The sequence below is a fragment of the Podarcis pityusensis genome (assembly GCF_964106645.2).
Source record: "Podarcis pityusensis genome assembly, chromosome: 3".
NCBI classification, from domain to species: Eukaryota; Metazoa; Chordata; class Lepidosauria; order Squamata; family Lacertidae; genus Podarcis; species Podarcis pityusensis.
This window is the reverse complement of record NC_138026.1, coordinates 53,813,100-53,831,601: the sequence shown is the minus strand read 5'-3', so window position 1 is coordinate 53,831,601 and position 18,502 is coordinate 53,813,100. Positions and strand designations below refer to the sequence as shown.

Below are 18,502 nucleotides of genomic sequence, written 5' to 3'. Positions count from 1 at the left end.
GTTTTGCATGGAGTTTTACAGTTCTAGCACAGTTCATATGAAAGTTTGCCTGATGTTGTGTGATGTTGTTGCCCACCCACACAATACCTTATTTCCCATTTTTATAAAAACAAAACAAAACCAGGGAGCTTGAATATTGCATGTCTTTCAAGCACACACCATTTTTCTAAAGACAAAGGGTTGTCACTTTTGAAAGCTGCTGCAGGCTTATGAATCTTGGCTCTTGGGAAGACAGTTCCCAAACTCAGAGGAAACCAATCTGGGAAACTGTTAGCGAAGAAAGCACACACTAGTCGGCCAAACCCCTGATATGATCCTGTTGCCTCCTACGTTGCTTGCGAGCACAGATAAGGTGCTAGAGAGCAAATGCTTTTATAAAGATGCAGTGCATTCTGCAGTTAGTGAGCAGTTGAGAGATATGAATATATAATTCCTCTGTGAAAGAGCCAGCAGGCATCAGATACACTGCAGCTTCTGTATGTGGTGTTGTCCTGCAGATCTTGTTTCAAGTTAGAAAACACAAGCTTTAGCAGGATAGGAAAATGAGTGGTGTCTAAACTGTTCTAAACTATAAAACAGTAGATGACATGGCTGCATCCCAAACTTTGGCATCTCCACTCCACTCCACCCCAACTCATAAACTTATCTGATTTCTTTTCTTGTCCTTGCAGAGCTTGCAAGCAAATGCGCATGACTTGGCCTTGTAGAGCCTTCAGGAGGTGTGGCTAGCTATAATTGGTTTTCAACTGAGAGGCCTGTTTGGTGGTGGTGGCAGGTCCATTTGGGCGAACGGGCACTGCGCCACCAGCCTCGCCTGCCTTCATACTTGCAACCAGTTACCCTTGTTGATCTCAGCAGGGAGGAGAGTGGAAGCTATGGTAAAGTGTAGCACTGCCCTTTATAGGTTCCTTTTCAGAGTACAGCTGCATTTCGCCAAGACCTGTCCATAAAAACTGGAATGTGAACATCAGGTCGTTACATTTAGATCAATAAACAAACTCTCTGCAGCTAATTATGTTTGGTCATTACTGCCCTGGATCAGATTCCACCCCAAGACTGAGGGGAAAGCTATGTGTGCTATTATACTCACAAATGCCTCGTTGCTACATGAACTCTCAAGTGTGAGTCAAACACCAACACACTTTAAGACCAGATAATATTGTAAGCTCCTCTTAAACACTTTACAGACATAGTGGTAGATTAATTAAAAATCAAAAACGAGGATGAGCAAATCTGGATGAATCTAAATAATAATTGTTACGTATTTGTGAGGTGTAGTCCAGTCTTCTAGATGTCCTTCAAATAACTTTTGTGTGGCCTGAGCCTTCTGGTGGAAACCAGAGACATACAGAATTCATTTAAGAGGAAAGGAAACTACTATCGTTCCCTATTTGCAAAACAATGGAGCAATGCATTAAAGAGTGAAGATTTAGAAAGACTTAGAAGCATTTGGTGGTGGTGTTTAAAATCAAAGCTTTTTACAAACTCCTGGGTTTTGATAATGATAATATTCCTGAGTCTCTGTCAGGGAAGAACGCAGGGGATGGATAAATAAATATATACGGATACTAATACGAATAACTCCACACATGGTTAGGAGTCTCACCACAACCTATAATGCCTGCTCTCAGCCAAGGTGTTTTGGCTGCAGTCTTCTCTTATATTCTTCCCTGGCTTTGCTTTGACTAGGACACTGCCAAGGCCAGCTGTACCAGACACCCTGCTATTGCAATACCAGGATTTGCATTCAGTAGAAGGAGTCGTCTTATCAAGAGAGCTGAAAGCCTTGGCATTACGTTTTATTTGAAAGCCTGGCTCCCAGAAAACAAACGGTTCCTAGACTGCACAGGAAGGAAGTCAGGGGCCACAATGTATATGAAAAAGCAAATGCTTTCCATGTACAAGGTTCTAGATTCAATCCTTGACCTATCCAGTTAGGGGGCTGCTTCACCCTAGCAGAGAATTTCTCCTAGCCGAGAAGTGTACTGCTGTAGGGGAAGAAAAATATCCAAGAGGGATAGGAATACCATAGTTCTAGTTACAGGTAGGTAGCCGTGTTGGTCTGCAGTAGTTGAGACAATATGAAAAAAATTCCTTCCAGTAGCACCTTAGAGACCAACTAAGTCGGTTATTGGTATGAGCTTTCGTGAGCAAGCGTGCATGTACATGAAAGCTCATACCAATAACAAACTTAGTTGGTCTCTAAGGTGCTACTGGAAGGGTTTTTTTTTTTTGTTAGGAATACCCTAATGTGTGAAGATTATGCAAATCAGCTGTACACTTGGCAGGGTGCATCTCTGTAGGAAAGATACGCATGAACTGGTCCCTAGAGAATCTTGGACAACAGAGCTAGGAAAGACAGGAGGGTCAGGTCAGGGATGGGGGAACCTGAGGGCTACCTGCTGTCCTAAGCAACCTCCCATGGGTCGCATACCAGTAGTGGGCAGGGCCAGAGGGAAAAGGGGGAGAGGCAGCAGATGGAACTCTTAATTTTGTCCAGTTGGCTACACACATGTCTCCATCCCCCATCTAAGCAAGAATGAAGCATCATCAGAGCTGAAGGACTCATTCCAGGCAGGCGAAAGCATGGGAAAAATGCACAGAGCAAGGTAGGTGGCTTGGGGAGTAGGTGGTAGCCTGGGGAAAGTCCTGAGAATCAGATGGGGAAGTCAGTATAACAAGTAGAGATCCTTACAGCTATTCCAGTTCATCTTTCCTGCCCCCCTTTTTAAAAAGAAACCCTTAAGACAAAGTCACAAAAAAACATTTTTAACACAAAGCTGCCACAAGGAGCCTGTGAACAACGCATTCGAAATATCTAAGCATCTGCGAGTAAACTAGCAAAAAATATTTCCGAATGCAACTTGCAGAGCCCATTTTTAATGAGATGGCAGACCCAAAGCAAACTACTACTGCTAGGCTTGGGTTGTGCTACTATAATATCCACAGTATTTGGTGGGGCTTACTACAGAGTGGGCAGTATATGTACTGATAGCCTAGAAATTCTTCAGAAGATGCTATTATGAAACTAGAGGTGTGTTTGAAAAATTACTTCTAGAAACCTACTGGCTGCCTGATCTCAACTATGCTGTTTTTGTATTAGCAATTTATGGTGGAGAAGGGGTGCATATTTAGGGCCATGGCAGAGACTCAGCTCTGTGTTCTAGTCTTGGTATTTTCCCTTGTCCTAATCTGGGGCTAAAGAATGGACCATTTACAGGCACAGTTAAATCCATGAAACAGAAGAGCCCGCTATTTCTCAGTGGCAGTTGACTAGCATCACTTCTCATCACAATACCACGCACCATCCCTCATTTTTTCAAAACTTATTTTGCCCAGAACAAGTACAGATTTATCCACACAGTTAAAACTGTTCAAAGCAGGGGATTCTGCAGCATAGGATATGACCCGAGGAAATTAGCTTTTAAATTTAATTAGCTCCCACTTCTGTGTAACATGTCAGAACTAGTTAGCACAACTACCAACAGGAAAACAACCCCAGACGCCGTGCTTTGTTTTGTTAGGACACTGTCCTACCTTGTCTAGAAATCAGTGCAGTGACCAATTCTTCTCACTGACAGCCCCCAGCCCACACAGGACAAAACAGACTAAAGTTTAAGTTATTTTTATTAAATAAAAAATGTATGTACACATTGCACAATGTTAGAGTGGAGCACTAATATCGCAGCTGCAGAGAATCAACTGCCTGAAGACTCTACCGCAAAGGCAGCAACGAACAGCTTTCACTCCTCAGCCAAGAGCAAATTTTGTTTTGCTCTAAATCTAATCCAGTGCTTTAAACATTATGGCAGTGCGTTTCCGCTGGTCCTTAAGGTTACAGAAGAGCTGTCATTGCAGTTTGATTTACTGGTTTTAGGCAGTATCTGGGTGTTGAATAGCCCTCATCTGTCAATAAACTGGTTTGGGGCTTCTGATAGCCAGTATTGTAGTCAAGTGTGGGCAAGGCTTTCATTTTTGGCTTGTCATACTCCTTCTGACTTTGCGGTGTTTGATAATCTTCACTCCCTGTTTCAGTCTGGCACAAGGCAGTGAAAGTGCCTGTGGAAAGGGAACATTTATGCGTGGCAGAAGCAGTAGGAATGTTATAGCAGCTCTCTGAAGGAAAAGTGTTTTCTCTTCCTACGTGTCGCTCTATAATAGGAGTGGCGTATTCAGGCTCGTGGTTGGTCAAAGGCAGTGCATAATCGTGCCGATTTGCTCTCTGTGGGCAGTGGTAATGGTTCCCGGTCTCGGCGCTACCTTTTTTCTCATTCTCTGTGTCCATGGGTCTGAAAGTGGATCCCTTTCGGGTTACTGTCCCAGTTCCTATCATGAGAGGCTGTTGATAATCTAGATGGGAAACAGAAAGAATCACATCAGAATCTCAGATCACACCAAATACTGGATGCCACCTTAATTTGTGCTGAGCAATCTGCTATATTATTTGCCATCTCCCAGAAAGTAATTGTTATTGTGCCTACAGGAGATAGCTATTTTTTCTGTTATCCCTGAGTCATCTGACCAAGTTACATTATTTCTCAACTGCAGCAAAGAAAATTCAAGCAAGTACTTTGAATCAAATGTCGGTGGACTGTCAAGGCAATTAATTAACTTGAATAAGCTAAAATTAAGCACATTTCCAGGATGCTTCAAAGATGTATTTTAACTTCAAGACAAGAAACAAATAGGAAGCATACTGGATCATGTTTTATGTTTGTGTCAACGGGCATTTTTAATTCATTGTTTGCAACTGCCTATGGCGACGAGCAATAAATATTCATAAGGATCGTAAGATTTTCCTTGGCGTACTCCTGCCTCCGTGCACAAATTTTATTAGAGACCATTTGTTTTCCCCCTGCCTTCTCGCCACAAGATCAAACCATCCTTCTCGCTCTACTGACAAACACAGCCTTCAGTCTATCAAAGGTCAAAAACAGATTCCTACATTAGATCCTTAGTAGAGCAATAGCTATTGATTATACAAGCTACATGAGCCATGTGCAATAGAAAGAAAAAAATGTGCACTATAATGTTAGAGTTACTAAGCAAGAAAACATGCACACAATTGTCAAATTTATTCACCATCCTATCTAAAAGGATGGTACGACAAATTACCGTTAAACTCCGAAAAGCTACAAGTCATGATAGCTATGTTCTGCCCCCACTGTTAGAGGCAGTATGCCTCTGAATAACCATTGCTAGGAATAATAGATAGTCAGGCAAAGTCCTCATGTCCAGCTTGCAGGCTTTGCAAAGGCATCTGATTGGCCACTGTGAGAATGGGATGCTGGGCTAGAGGGGCCTGACTGAGAAATCTCTTCTTAACGTCTTTGATATCGCACATGGGTCACCTGATGAGGAAGAATGTTGGAATGCCAAAGCCATTACTCTACAGGTATCTGGAAGAAGAATGCCAACAGTTTTATGTGAACACACTGGCAGGGCAATAATAGAAATATGATAAATAAATTTTAAAATGGTACAAGTTCTAACTGGCAGGGCAACAATAGAAATATGATAAATAAATTTAAACATGGTACAAGTTCTATTCTGCCAATCCTTACGGATGGGCAAACTAAGCCTGTTCTTTACGTTTCTTACGTGCTACATAGGGATTGTTTTCAGAAGACAGTGAAGTTACCTGCCATCTCTCTTGTGACGAGATCTAGCTTTTGTGGCGTATCCTTTTCATTATTATAACTGATGGTGAATTCAGTAGACTGGTGTCTGACAAAGGGTTGTTTGATTTGTTTCCAGAAACCTAGAAGTTCAAGTCCTAATAATGTTAAAAATCTCAAATGTGATCCAATATAAAACATTGCATGCACAAAAAAATTAAAACTGTCAGTTTGATTCAGAGTGTGGGAAAGGGTGACATGTAATACTTAGGGTTAAAACAAGCTTGCATTAGCAGAGATCAGTCTATCTATACAGACCACATAGGGCTAAATCCTGGCAACTATCTTCCCTTCCATCCTGCAGTTGCTTGTGTTCCTCACAAGTCACCCTTGAGAGTTGAAATGAAGGGAGATATTGGGGGTGAGAGATGCAGTGTGTGTGTGTGTGTGTGTGTGTGTCCGTGCATGCATGTGTGTGTGAAAAAATCAGCAGAAGCTCATCTAGTATGGTCACATAAGGGACTCTGGGATCCCACCAATTTATCATCTGGATGTTCTCTTGGAGTCATGAACACACTTAATTTTAAATCAGCTGCTTTGCTGATCATTTTTGGATCTCCCTCCCCAACAACCCATCTCAACAGCAGTGCACTGTTGAATTTCAAAGCAAAGCTAAATTTGGACTTGCTGAGCATCTCATAGAAGCAGGCCCGCAAGGGAGAAGGGAACAAGAGTGTGATAATCAAAAAACACTGATCCAAAACTTTTAATGAAAATGGTTCCACAAAACCCTTTTCCTATTAAATTATCCCTGGTAGAGATTGACATGGATAGGATAGAAACTAAGTGGTCTTTAGCCGAAATGTTATAAGGGAATATGAAAAAATGGTTTATTAATACGTAAAAATCTAAAATTACAATATTTTATGATTAATGACTAGGATATACAAAGAGGGGAGGGATTTGTTGAACTAATAATCGAACTGGAATACAAAAAAAGGGAGGTGTGAGGAAGTCCTGGAAATAAGCAAATGAAGGCTAAGTAATGGAAGGAATGAATTGTTTTTAACTATTTTTACTTTGTATTTTTCTTTTTTCTTTTTATGTTTTGTAATATTTTGAAAACCTGAATAAATATCTCATTAAAAAAACCAAAGTTATACATAAAAAAAAAAGAGATTGACATGGATAATGGATGCGTGATCCAAGCCATCCAGATTAAGCCACAGCGATTCCAAGGATCAGGAAGTACTAAGCACAGGAAACTGTCGCTGGCTGCTGTCAATGACTGCTCCAGTTCCACCCATCCATTACATATATTAAAAGTTCTTGTGCTATTTGTGTGTAAGATCTTTAAGGGGAACTGCACACAAAGATATTGTTACAACTGCATAAACATTTCCCTTTCTCATTATTGTCAGATGATGAACAAAACCACAATTTTTACCACCCACCTGGTTTTCCGGTGTCGTATGAGCCATAAGCACCTCCTTTCTTTCCTCTCCTATAATGAAGAACAGCAACAATAGCACTTGGCTTCAGTCAGTCCTGCCTTTCACTTTTAAGGGGTCTCAAAGCGGCTAACATTCTCCTTTCCTTTCCCTTCCTCCCCCACAACAAACACTCTGTGAGGTGAGTGGGGCTGAGAGACTTCAAAGAAATGTGACTGGCCCAAGGTCACCCAGCAGCTGCATGTGGAGGAGCGGAGACGCAAACCCGATTCCCCAGATTACAAGACTACCGCTCTTAACCACTACACCACACTGGCTCTCGCCAGATTCCAAGGCAGTCGTGTAGTTCTTCCTTGTTTTATATTTATAAAATGGTGGGAATGGACTTTGCAACTGGTTACTCAAAAGAGTGACAGAGAGAAAGAGAGAGGAAGAAAGTGCACTGCCCATGAGCCTTTTGCATAGGTCATCTCTTTCCAGATCAGAAAAGCCCTCAGGTGAGGAATGAATCATTGTGGAAATCTTTCTGCTGTTTTTGATGGAACTTCCTATTTTAGCTCACTTGTCTATAAAAGGCTGGAAGACTCCTTCTGTGAAGAGAGCCACCCTTTCCCATTCCCTGCAATTCATGGGGACATCAGCTGGGAGAAAGAACTCATTGGACGAGCAAGAGCACAATGAGGAGCTGGTGAGGGGACTTGAGGAAGCCCAGGCGACAGAATTTGAAATGCTGGTGATTAAGCTCGAGACTTCATATTAATAATGCAAATACAGTTATAGGTTTTGGTCATAGCATTTTTCCTCTTCTGCTGTAAAACCTCTGAAGGCAATCATCAGGTGTATTCCTGTTAGGTGGTAGATCTGCCAGCTAAGGAAAAGGCTGTTATGTGTCCAAAAACCACCACAAGAATTTTTATGCTTTTCAACTCTGAAGTGAGAGTTACATACTTTCGTACAACAGCATAGATACCAATTCCAGATATCAGGAACAGCAAAAGCCCCACTACTACTGGAACGATTATGGTAGTAAGATTCAGTCCTTAAAAAGAAATGAAGATGAAAAGTTACAATATACTGAAAACCCAGCTGAAAAACTAACTTGAGGGCTGGACTACATATCGCATAGTACTGGTATATAGGGGGGAGTATGCAGAACCCAGGAAACAGTGGGACTTAATTCACATTATTGAATCCTGGCTTAACAAGCAAGGATATGCATGACCTCCTTGCACCCTTTGCTCCCATTTCACTCCTCCCTTCACATGATCTGGGGGGGGGGGGGGGAGCTGCTGTTAACCATGGCTTCTTGTTACGTACAAGCCAGGAATTATACACAATGGATTCCAAACAAGCCAAGTTTTGAAAGTCATTAACCACAGTTTCTAGCTAGCATGTAGCAGGAAGCCATGGTTAACTGAGGCGTTCTTCTTGGTTTCTTTCCCCATTTGCACAAGGGAAAGAGTGCAGCAAGAGGAATGTGGTTGCATCTGGGTGCAGCAGGCTTGCCCATATCCAGGCTTAACTTATGATTTGATTATGTGTTCTTCTGTGTTGAATACCACTCCGTGTGCTCAGACCTGCACCCACTTTAGATCGGTATTAAGCATTGGATACCTCTCAAGTTATACAATCAAGCCTTGTATATATCCAGAACACAAGTCACTGTTTCTGGTCATTTGGCCCTCATAAAGTAAAAGCCATGTAGCAAAGACATGAATGTGCCCTGCCAACCTCACCCCCAATGAATCACATTTTGTTCCCAGGCATTTGAAAATTGGGGTTCAAAAAGGTGGTTTAGAAATAGGTTTACATTATCACTTCTGAAAAGTTGTCACAGTCTGTGGTAGGAGTTGTGCTAAGACTTTCACCCTCCATTAAGGTTAGGAAAGGTGTTTCTTACCTAAGCTGCCTTCTTCTGAGGGTATGGGCTCTGTGATGGTTCTGTCTTCTTTTCTAACCGAGACACCTGTGCTTTGACTTGGTCTCTGCCAGAGCGGATGTGTAAGGGAGCTGTTAACTGCAAGGCAAAAGGTGGAACTAAGTGAACCTCAAAACATTTGAAGGGCATTCAGATCCTGCTGCCAATCAAACCTCTCCTCGCCCCCCAAATGGTAAAACGGCTTACCTTGGTTTATGCGACAACCAATAAGTTCCACCTTCAGTGCTATTCTTTTGTTCCAGCTCTGTGGAATAATTCTCACGTAGCGGGCTACTATGGGGGGAATGAAATTATTCCGGACTATATCTCCATGATTAGAGTTGGCTTTGAATACCTGCCGTTTGAAAGGAAAATGAACCACATTATTTGGTTTAAAGCCAATGAATAACAACTTCTCCCCTTGAAATCACAGAGGATAAAAATCAACAGCAGCCTGTGTTGATTCACTGGGGGATGGCGAGGAAAGACCTCAACCCTCCAGAGTTTAAAGCTCTTCCTCCAATATGTAGGCAGTCCTAAACTGGAGCAGTACAGCAGTAAAAAGAGGGTTTGTGACCAGCTGAGCAGCTAGTTGCGCAACCAGGCTCAACTCCAAACAGTCCAAGGCCAGCAAGGAGTAGTTAACTCTTCCTCCTCCTTCAGATTGTGGCAGAGTTTGAGGCCGGATGCACAGCAAGCTGTAGAGTCAGCACTATACCACTTTAATTCAACCGGTAGAGCCAGTCTCAGCCTAACAACTGAAGGGAAGACTTTAGCCCTGTAGAATTCTAGCACAATTCTCCCCCCCCCCCATTACTGGTGCCTGTTTCCTCTCCTCAACACAGCATTAATCAATGCCACTCTTTTACTGTTTCTAAAACTGTTTTCCTGCAACAAGTCCTCCTCCCCCTTCACAAACAGTGGAATGGGCGTGTGCAAAATAATACCCTTCTCCCCTGCACACTGCCCCTCCATGTGTGCAGATACTCCATGACCTGTCTGTTGTGGGTGATCCTGCTTCACAGCCCTGCTGGTTGGCATGGGCCCATCCACTTTGCTAGTAAAGGGAATTAAGTATTGGAAACTTCAGTGTTCTAGGATTGGAAGAGCAGCACATTTCTCATTTTAGATTTAAAAAGTAACCACCACCAAAGAATGGTATCCAGCTGGTAATCCCCCATGGACAGAAACTTTGATCCAGCAGAGCCTTCTGTCGGCAGAACAGGGATCAAGATGATCTTTGGCAAATGCCTCCTCACCCCTGCAGTCTCTCCATTCCCCTAAGATCAACTTCTGGGAGTTGGAGGAAGTTTTGGAACTGTGTGGGGGTGGAGACACACGGGGATCTGCAAGGGAAGGAGAAATTGCCAAAGAAGCCGGAGCGATGGGGAGATGGCTGTTTTATTTTTCTCAAAGTGTTCTTGAGATTTTCTTCCGACAGGACAGTACTTATCAGCACTGCCAGTGGAAAGCAAGATAAACATACTACTTCTTTTAAATTAATACCATTAAAAAACCCTCTCTTTTTATAATTCTTTGTATAAGGTTTCACAGAAGGCCTAATATTAATTACAATCATATGTTGATAGCCCATATTTTTTTCCAACTATGTGGAATACAGCGCTTTTGAAGTAGCTTTGCAGCAGATTCCCATGTTGTGCAATGCAGCTAACTCAGTAATAAAAAAAATTCCAAAACGAGTATATGATGCTGGGAGATAATAACTTCTCCAGATTTGATCTCTAACTTGCCCTTTGTATTAAGGGGCAAAAAAGTAAGTTTCTCTCACTAAGCTGCAAGCAAACTCTGAGACTTTATCAGAGAGTTTGCTTGCAGAGTGTTTGCTTTATCTCCTACTGATAAAGGCTGAGCTTCTCCAATTCCTATTGTAGGTCAAATGAGCAGGAGTCCATGCCTCTTCTAGACTGATTCATGGAGCTGAAAAAGGGCATGGGAATGTAGATGTGCACTTGAAAACACATCCCACATTTCAAGTGCATCTCCCCTGTAAAGAATCATGGGAACTGTAGTTTAACCTTGACAGAGCTACAATCCCCAGCACCCTTAAACTACAGTTCCCGGGATTCTTTGTGGGGGCAGATGTGCTGCACACCATCACAGAGCAAACCTTGGAAGTAATTCCCACTGCTTTCAATGGCCCTTAGTTTATTGTCAGGTGTGCTCAGGATTGCAGCCTTAATATTCTGCATATATCCCTGCCACACCTTATCAGAGCCTTGTGCAATTACAACCTTGTGCTAGAAACCAGAAAAGTCCTGCTTTCAAGACAAGGGGAGAAGGGGAAATAAAATGGAAGATTTCTAACACTTAAAAGTTATAAACATAGATTGAAAAAAGCTGCTCCACCACAAGCAGTAGTTTCAGAGAAAATACTTCTCAAATAATGTTAAAGTATATGCAAAATCAGCTCACAATACAAGCAGCTCTTCCCCGCCCCCGCACCGTAGGTTGTGAGTGAAGATTTTAAAAATACAGATTGTTATCTACAGGAGGGCAAATAACAGTCTAAGATTTGAGGGGCAAGTAGCTGCTGCATCACATATAGGTCTCCCTGAAAACAATCCGATCTGCTTCCCCCACAGTGAAATTTGAAGAAGGAAGAAGGCTCTGTCCGTGGGGTGGGTGGATGTATGTATATGCAAAAGCATATTTTACTGTACCTATAAAGAAAGAAAATGGCAAAGAGGGCACTTTAGTGCACTGTCCTGCTTCTTCTCATAGCCCAAATAATATTTTTTCCTGCCAAACTGCTCATCCAGCTTCCTCTAGTGAAGAGGAATCTCCAGCTTCCTTACAAATGTTTTCAAATGAAATCATTTCTCCATGGCGAAACTAGACTGGAGCCTTCTGAAAGTAAGGGACAGGGCAAATTACCCAAGTCACAACTAAACCTAGACAGCACAAGGTGTGCAATGAGGGTGCTGAAAACCCATTGGAGTAAACAAGATTTGAGTATAACAATCCAGTAGCTCCAGCTGTCTGCAAAGGATGAAAGATGGAAGTTGGGCTGCAGGAGAACACCCCCCCCGGCAACCACCATTTCCCCCTTGCCCTTTATCTCCCCGCTTCCCCAGTTACCTTTTCTTGATTGCTTAGGATTCCTTTGTAAGTCCTCCATTTTGAGTTGTTATTTTTATAGTTGACAATAAACGTCTTAACGTAATAGTTAAAATTGAGCATTGTGGACCCTGTGGTTCTAATTCCTTGTAATGAAAGAAAAAGTAAACAAAAGGGATCTGTTTTGGTCTGTTGGTTAATAATAGTAAAATAAGCATACATTTCCTTCAAACAACAACCACTCATATCTGCAGCAAAATTAAGAAATGTCGCCATCTGAAAACCTTTCGCTTTCTACTATATTATTTGTAAAGGCATCCTCAGATGTACATGCTAGGGCTCTCCCACTGTCAATAGTGATAGGGGAAAGGCTCTCCTTCACTTGTGAAGCTCATCTGGAACATCACACTTGCACAGGCTCTGGATCGCAAGAATCGTTTTTACAGGCAAGTGTCTCTAGTGTGCACACCACAATCTACAAAACCGATAATGAAAGCTAATTAATATTTGAACAGACATGCTCTCCCCTCCTTTGGCATTGGCAATTTGTCCAGCAAAACTGCAAAAGCATGCCAGCAACATGGACTCAAGAAACAGTTGCAAAAATGGGACAAAACGGAAACAGGGTGGTTAGGTCAGCCTCAGTTATGTCCATAGAAGAAGTGGGATGGTTATAGGTCTGCTGGAGTAGAAGTGAGGCCACATCCCACCCCCCTTTGACCACTGAATAGCTACCATGTGACGGGTGAATCAGATTCAGGTAAGCTGCTGAGTGGGATCTCAGCAAATAATAATAATAATAATAATAATAATAAAACCAGGCCTCCAGCTAATTACACAGGTGTTTCTGTAATGTGGAAAGGGTCCCCATATCCAAGTGTGCAGTGGCTCATCTGAAATTGGGGTACCAATTATAATTACATTTAACATTTATCCTGCAATTGTGTGTGTGGTTTTTCTTACTCAAAAGCAAGCAAAGGGAACCCAATCCAAAACAGGACTGCAGTGCACAAAGAGTCATGCCACCCTCTCCCCAAAAGGTTCATACCTCTTTCAGCAGCTACTGATAATAAAAAAGAAACTTTAAAATCCCTATTGGGGTTATTAGGAGGTGTGTTTGAGAAAGGAGGAGGGAGTCTTGGGGAGCATCACAGTTGGGGAGGAAAGGATTAAACCTAATCCTAATCCACGTCACCCCCTATGCACAAAAGAAAAGAGCACATGCACAGCTGCAGCCTGAAGCTTATGTATTAAAAACACAATGCATAGTTTGATCAAATTCAGAATAGAACTACACTCTCATCACCAATCATGGTAACAGTGAATGTTGTCCCTAGTTGTTGGGTATCGGCAGAAGATGTGAGATGTGGAACAATGGGAGGTGGTGGGGCACATGTGAGAGTGTGTAAGGCAGGGCATGGGCAGATGTGGTTGCATTTGTGTAAGCATGGCTCTTTGTGTGAATAGTGGCAAAAGAACCATTCTCAGGATGGGACTAAGTGTCCTTTATCAGGGCCCTGCAAATAAATTCTCAGCCAGTGTTGTGCACCCTGTTATCTGGGTGCAGCAATTGGTGCCCTACTCCCCTGCCCCCAGCCTTAAGCTATTATTTACAAGAACAGCAAGTCCTAGACTTTCAGCATAGTATGGCAGGCGTAAGGGAAAACATCTAAGGTGCTCCTGATAAGGTCAAATTGGGGGATATATGAAAAGAATGGAGCCTCATTAACAACCCAGAATAATTCATATATATTTAGTTTTGTTTGTCTAAAAGCTTTAGAAGAACACAATTATAACCAACGACAAGATTCCAAAAAGACGATAGAAGATGCAAGTATGAGGAATTCCTTTCTGCATTTCAATGATAGAGGCTTATTAGCTGTTGATAAGAAGAGGACCTCAGCCCCATTGGGCCTTCTGCAATTTATCGAACCATAAAATATTTCCCATTTGGTTACTGGAAAGGCATATTGCTCCTGAACTGCAGCTGTGTGGGCAGTAAAATTTGGCCTAAAGGCCTTTTGGGGGGTGGGGTGTATTTCAATTGGTCTTTGCTAGTTTTAACAACTCAATGTTGTAAGTACCTACATTTTACTCAGAGTAGACTCACTGCAATTCATGGTCCTAAGTAAGCAATGTCCATTAATTTCAACAGGTCTACTCCAAGTAGGATTAACATTGGATACAACCCTTAGTTGTTGTTGTTTTTTGGCAGAAAGTAATTGTTGCAGTGTTACGAGACATTTGTAAATAGCCCTTGCTCGGAGTACCATTTGAAACCTCACTTAAAACCTGAGGAAATCTAGCTTACAAGAACGGTAAGCAAGCTGCATAGGGTCACAACCGATAACTGAATGACACTAAACTTAAATCTAACTTAAGAGACGTACTCTTGCTATGACAGACAACTGACCTGTTATTCTTCTCCTTTCTCCCAGGTCAATTTCTAGCCACTGCCGAGAGTTGCTCTGGTTTGCTGCCCAGGAAGGCCCTTGGACTTTGAGCCAGGCCCTAACAGGAGACCACGGAACCACCTCCCCAATGTCATTGGTTTCATCCCAGAATGATGACGCCGTGATCTGACCATCGGATGCATTTCGTCCTTCTAGGTTCAGTGATTGATTGCAACCTTCCAAAGTGAAAAAAAGGGAGGAAAGTGTATTTTCAGATAATGGTATTAACTATGACTATAATCATCAACCTAGAAGACTTGATAAATTTTCCCCCAAATATCATTAAGAGTTTCTGAAAATGCTTTCTTTCTCTACCCACCCATGAGCCCTAGCCTAACTCCAGTAAACAAAAGAATTTGATCTATGTTATAATAACTTGATTTTAATATTTGCTTTTATCATTATTATCTTTAAATGAATATTTTAGATAGGTTCTTTGTAAACTACTCGGAGATCTCCTGTAAAGTAAGTGGTATATACATTCTTCATTAACAAGCAAACAAAATAAAGTAGTTCATTGTATTCGGCCCCAAATTGTATTTATTTTAATTGGAGAGTGCTTTGGCTTTTCCTGGATTATGCATTAATAATGTCTAAAATGAAAAAAAAATAGCCTTACCATTCGAGTTAAAAATAATCCGCTTATCTGACAGAGAGCCACTGTAAGAAAAAGAGATGACATTATCATTTTGATTAGCTACTCATGTACAAGAAATTTTAAGCTGAAATAGTTCTGCTTTATTCTTACCCTGCCTTTTGATCCTACAACTTGATGCACCAAAATAAATACTTTAAAGTACTATACAGTTCAGGGATTGGTCGTGGATCATCTAACTCTGGCGAACAATGACCAGACCATTAGGGAGCCCCATCTAAGGTGCTCTGGGGTTTCTCAAAACAGAGCAGGATGTAAGTACAGTATAACAAGAAGCAGTTGACTTGTGCTTAACTCCCCACTTGAAATCAACGAGGCTTCAATACATTGAACTCTGGCTTGAATGTGTCCCATAATTTTCTCTGGGAAGGGGACATGCAACTTACATGTTTTTGGAGCTTTTTAGTACAATATGTGAACTCTGGGTGCCATATGAATACCAAGGGGGGGGGGGACCCAAGGATACAGTTGCAATTTTATCATGAGCCTGCATAACTCAGTGCACTTTAAATCTAAACAGCTCTCAGTTTATTAACTCAAAACACCCAAAGAGAATAGATAGTGCCTGTCACTATTAACAGTACCTAAAATGAAATCAATTGTGCAATTGAGCTCCCCCCACCTCTCCTCCCTCCCCTCGCCCACATCTTCCTCGAATCTGCTCTGGAGGGTTGGGGTAGCCCCTAGAACAGATTTATGGGGTACACAAAGAGAGAAGGCGGAATGAAGTATCAGCGTGTAAGTGGATGGATCGTGCAAGTATCATTGTGCTGATGGATCACTTAAACTGGATACCACCCATTGTTTTCCTAATTCGATCCAAAGGGAAATTATGGATAATGGAAGAGTTCCTGGTCTGTTTGCCTACTCATGTGAAGGGAGGATGAAAGCAGCTGTATGCACAATGCCTGTTCACATCTTGGCTGATTAAGTGAAAATATGATGCTCCAAACGTGGCCATTTCAGTACATAGTTCGAACAAAACAATGGTTAACAAGAGTTTCCAACTCACACAAAGGAAGGAGTGAAGGGGCTCTGTGTGCAAGAAAAAGGCTTGTGTGTATCATGGCTGACTAGTACACACATTATGCATGAACACAACCAATACTTACTCCTGAGAAAGGATGCCATTGGCTAGGATTCCTTGATACCGGCTTGTTCCTTTCAGTTTAATCACACTAATCTGACCACCCAGTTCATCTGCAATTACTCCAGCGTGTATGGCAGATTTGCACAATAAGGAAGTCTTAGGTGCAGAAATCAAGTGAAAAGTAAGGCAAGATTTTAGTATTCAAACAAACTCACAGTCAGCACAATAAAACAAAACGAATAAACGCGGTGCCCTAAAAAAATTCAAGTAAAAAATGCAAAAGGAAGTAGCAATTTTCTGTATGCTAAATTACCTAAATTAAATGTGAAAACATGCTGAAGAGACTTAAGAGAAATCTACTTGTTGGACAAATATATTCTAAGGTTAATATTTTACAGTGTAGTAATCCTTCCACACACATCCTTCCTCAGAGAATAATTAACTGAGTGTCATTTCCATATCATATGTGCAGACGAATAAAACAACATGCTGAAGATATCATACTATATGCAGGGCAAGGCTGAGGAAAATGTTCCTAAATTTGGTTATCGCTATTAAAAAGCAGATCAGTTACGCCCATTTTGCAAACTGAACAATAAGAAGTTGTACCTGAAGAACTATACCTATTATACTGTGACCTGAACAAAAATAAATGGCTGAGTTTACAAGCCCACATGAAATGTGCACGTATGAAATGCATATGCACATGTAATCTGTAACACTGTTGGCACTAACAGAACAGCTGACCACCATAATACTTTTATGCACAATTCTTTTCCGATTCCATACTTTGTAATTATGATCGCACAGTGGTAGAATAAATGATTTTCTAGCCAACATCTTCAACAAACTGAGGTAACCTAAGAATAATTTACCATTTCTCCCAGTTCCTGTCTTCAGCAAAATGCACTAACCTTCACTGTGCACAACTGGTTGTTCTACTGTTCTTTGAGCCCAGCATTAAACTTTTAGGTTGTGCTTATCTGCAATAAAAAATTCTTCAAAAAGCAATGCTGTCATATCTCTAGCTTTCTGTAGACCGTGTTTGCTAGCCTGGTGCCCACCAAATGTTTTGGACAAGAACTCTCATCGGCCTCAGGTAGACAGACCAATAGTCAGGGTTGATGGGAGTTACAGTTCAAAACATCTGGAGGGCAGGAGGTTTGGGAAGGCTGCGCTAGACCTTTCCTTTATCCCATGTACTTACGTCTCTGTAGCCTTCCACTATATTCCCAGAAATATCACCTGCTATGTCTCTGCAACCAGCTGGACAGTACCTGCTGCCATGGAGAAAAGACAGGATCTTGTTGTGACTGGTGTAATGTACAATGCTCGCACACATGCACTTTGTAAAGCAAACAGTGTAAAGATAAAGGTTTTTCGTCTTCTAAATTCTAGCATATTCGTGTGCTCCAAATGGCACAGGTAGCCACATAAGCAGCAATGGAAATGAATTTTGTTCTGCTTAGTTCCTTCTAGCATTTTACATGTTCAGGGAACAATAGTAATTGAAGGAAAGATAACACAGCACAACTACATCTGTTCACACCTTGAGCAACTGGCTTACATGCCATTACTCTTTAAACTTACTGCAAAGGGTATTTATTCAAGAGAACCGAGAAACAATTTAAACTGACATGCATCAGCTTTCAATCCTCCAGCCTGATCCTGCAAGATGCTTATAGCTTTAAAACCCAACCACCCCCAAGACAGGAGTATTCAGTACCCAAAGCACTGCCCTAATTTCCCTTGGCATTACTGGTTATGCTACAGATAACGGCTGTTCAGTGGTCTGAAGCTGCATTCCTTAATTACTCTGGAATGCAAAGTCTCTCTCCAAGGAAGACTTCACTGCCTCTCCCATGTAAGAAGATAATCACAGATTTAGATACCTCCGAGTATCTTCAGAAAAACACATTCCTGTGGTTGGCAACAGGGTTCCAAACGCAGCACAAACGGTCATGGACTGTATCCGGATACAGCTGTAAGTATGTTAATTGCAAGATGCAACATGGCAACCAGAGTGTATTGCCACCAAAACCTGTATTTACCTGAATACATTCTCCATGTGGTGGTTTGCTCTCTCCAGACATGTGATTAGATCTGCGAAAGGTTAAAAAAAAGGCTATTTGGGAATCACACAGAGAAGATGTGGATAGTCAATTCCAGCTGAACTGGATGTGGATAGTCAATTCCAGCTGAACTGTTTTCTCAAACCTCCCTCAGCAGCCACAGCACC

At 41.7% G+C, this 18,502-nt stretch overlaps 1 protein-coding gene across 5 annotated transcripts in view; it reads right to left on the bottom strand.

Annotated features, from left to right (window-relative positions):
- Positions 1 to 3,609: 3,609 nt before the first annotated feature.
- DCBLD1 (discoidin, CUB and LCCL domain containing 1) overlaps positions 3,610 to 18,502 on the bottom strand; it is a 42,240-nt gene continuing 27,347 nt past the window's right edge. For 2 of the 5 annotated variants that reach the window (XM_080999635.1, XM_080999632.1), the window contains exons 4-15: positions 18,315 to 18,366; positions 17,471 to 17,543; positions 16,286 to 16,419; positions 15,138 to 15,178; positions 14,479 to 14,694; positions 12,087 to 12,211; positions 9,195 to 9,342; positions 8,970 to 9,086; positions 8,018 to 8,108; positions 7,073 to 7,122; positions 5,642 to 5,776; positions 3,610 to 4,350 (exon numbers count right to left, since the gene is read on the bottom strand). In XM_080999635.1, coding sequence (XP_080855761.1) covers positions 3,836 to 4,350; positions 5,642 to 5,776; positions 7,073 to 7,122; positions 8,018 to 8,108; positions 8,970 to 9,086; positions 9,195 to 9,342; positions 12,087 to 12,211; positions 14,479 to 14,694; positions 15,138 to 15,178; positions 16,286 to 16,419; positions 17,471 to 17,543; positions 18,315 to 18,366 — 1,697 coding nt within the window. In that variant the 3' untranslated portion in view covers positions 3,610 to 3,835. The remainder of the gene's footprint in view (positions 4,351 to 5,641; positions 5,777 to 7,072; positions 7,123 to 8,017; positions 8,109 to 8,969; positions 9,087 to 9,194; positions 9,343 to 12,086; positions 12,212 to 14,478; positions 14,695 to 15,137; positions 15,179 to 16,285; positions 16,420 to 17,470; positions 17,544 to 18,314; positions 18,367 to 18,502) is intronic. The other 3 variants (XM_080999633.1, XM_080999634.1, XM_080999636.1) reach the window with 3 other exon arrangements.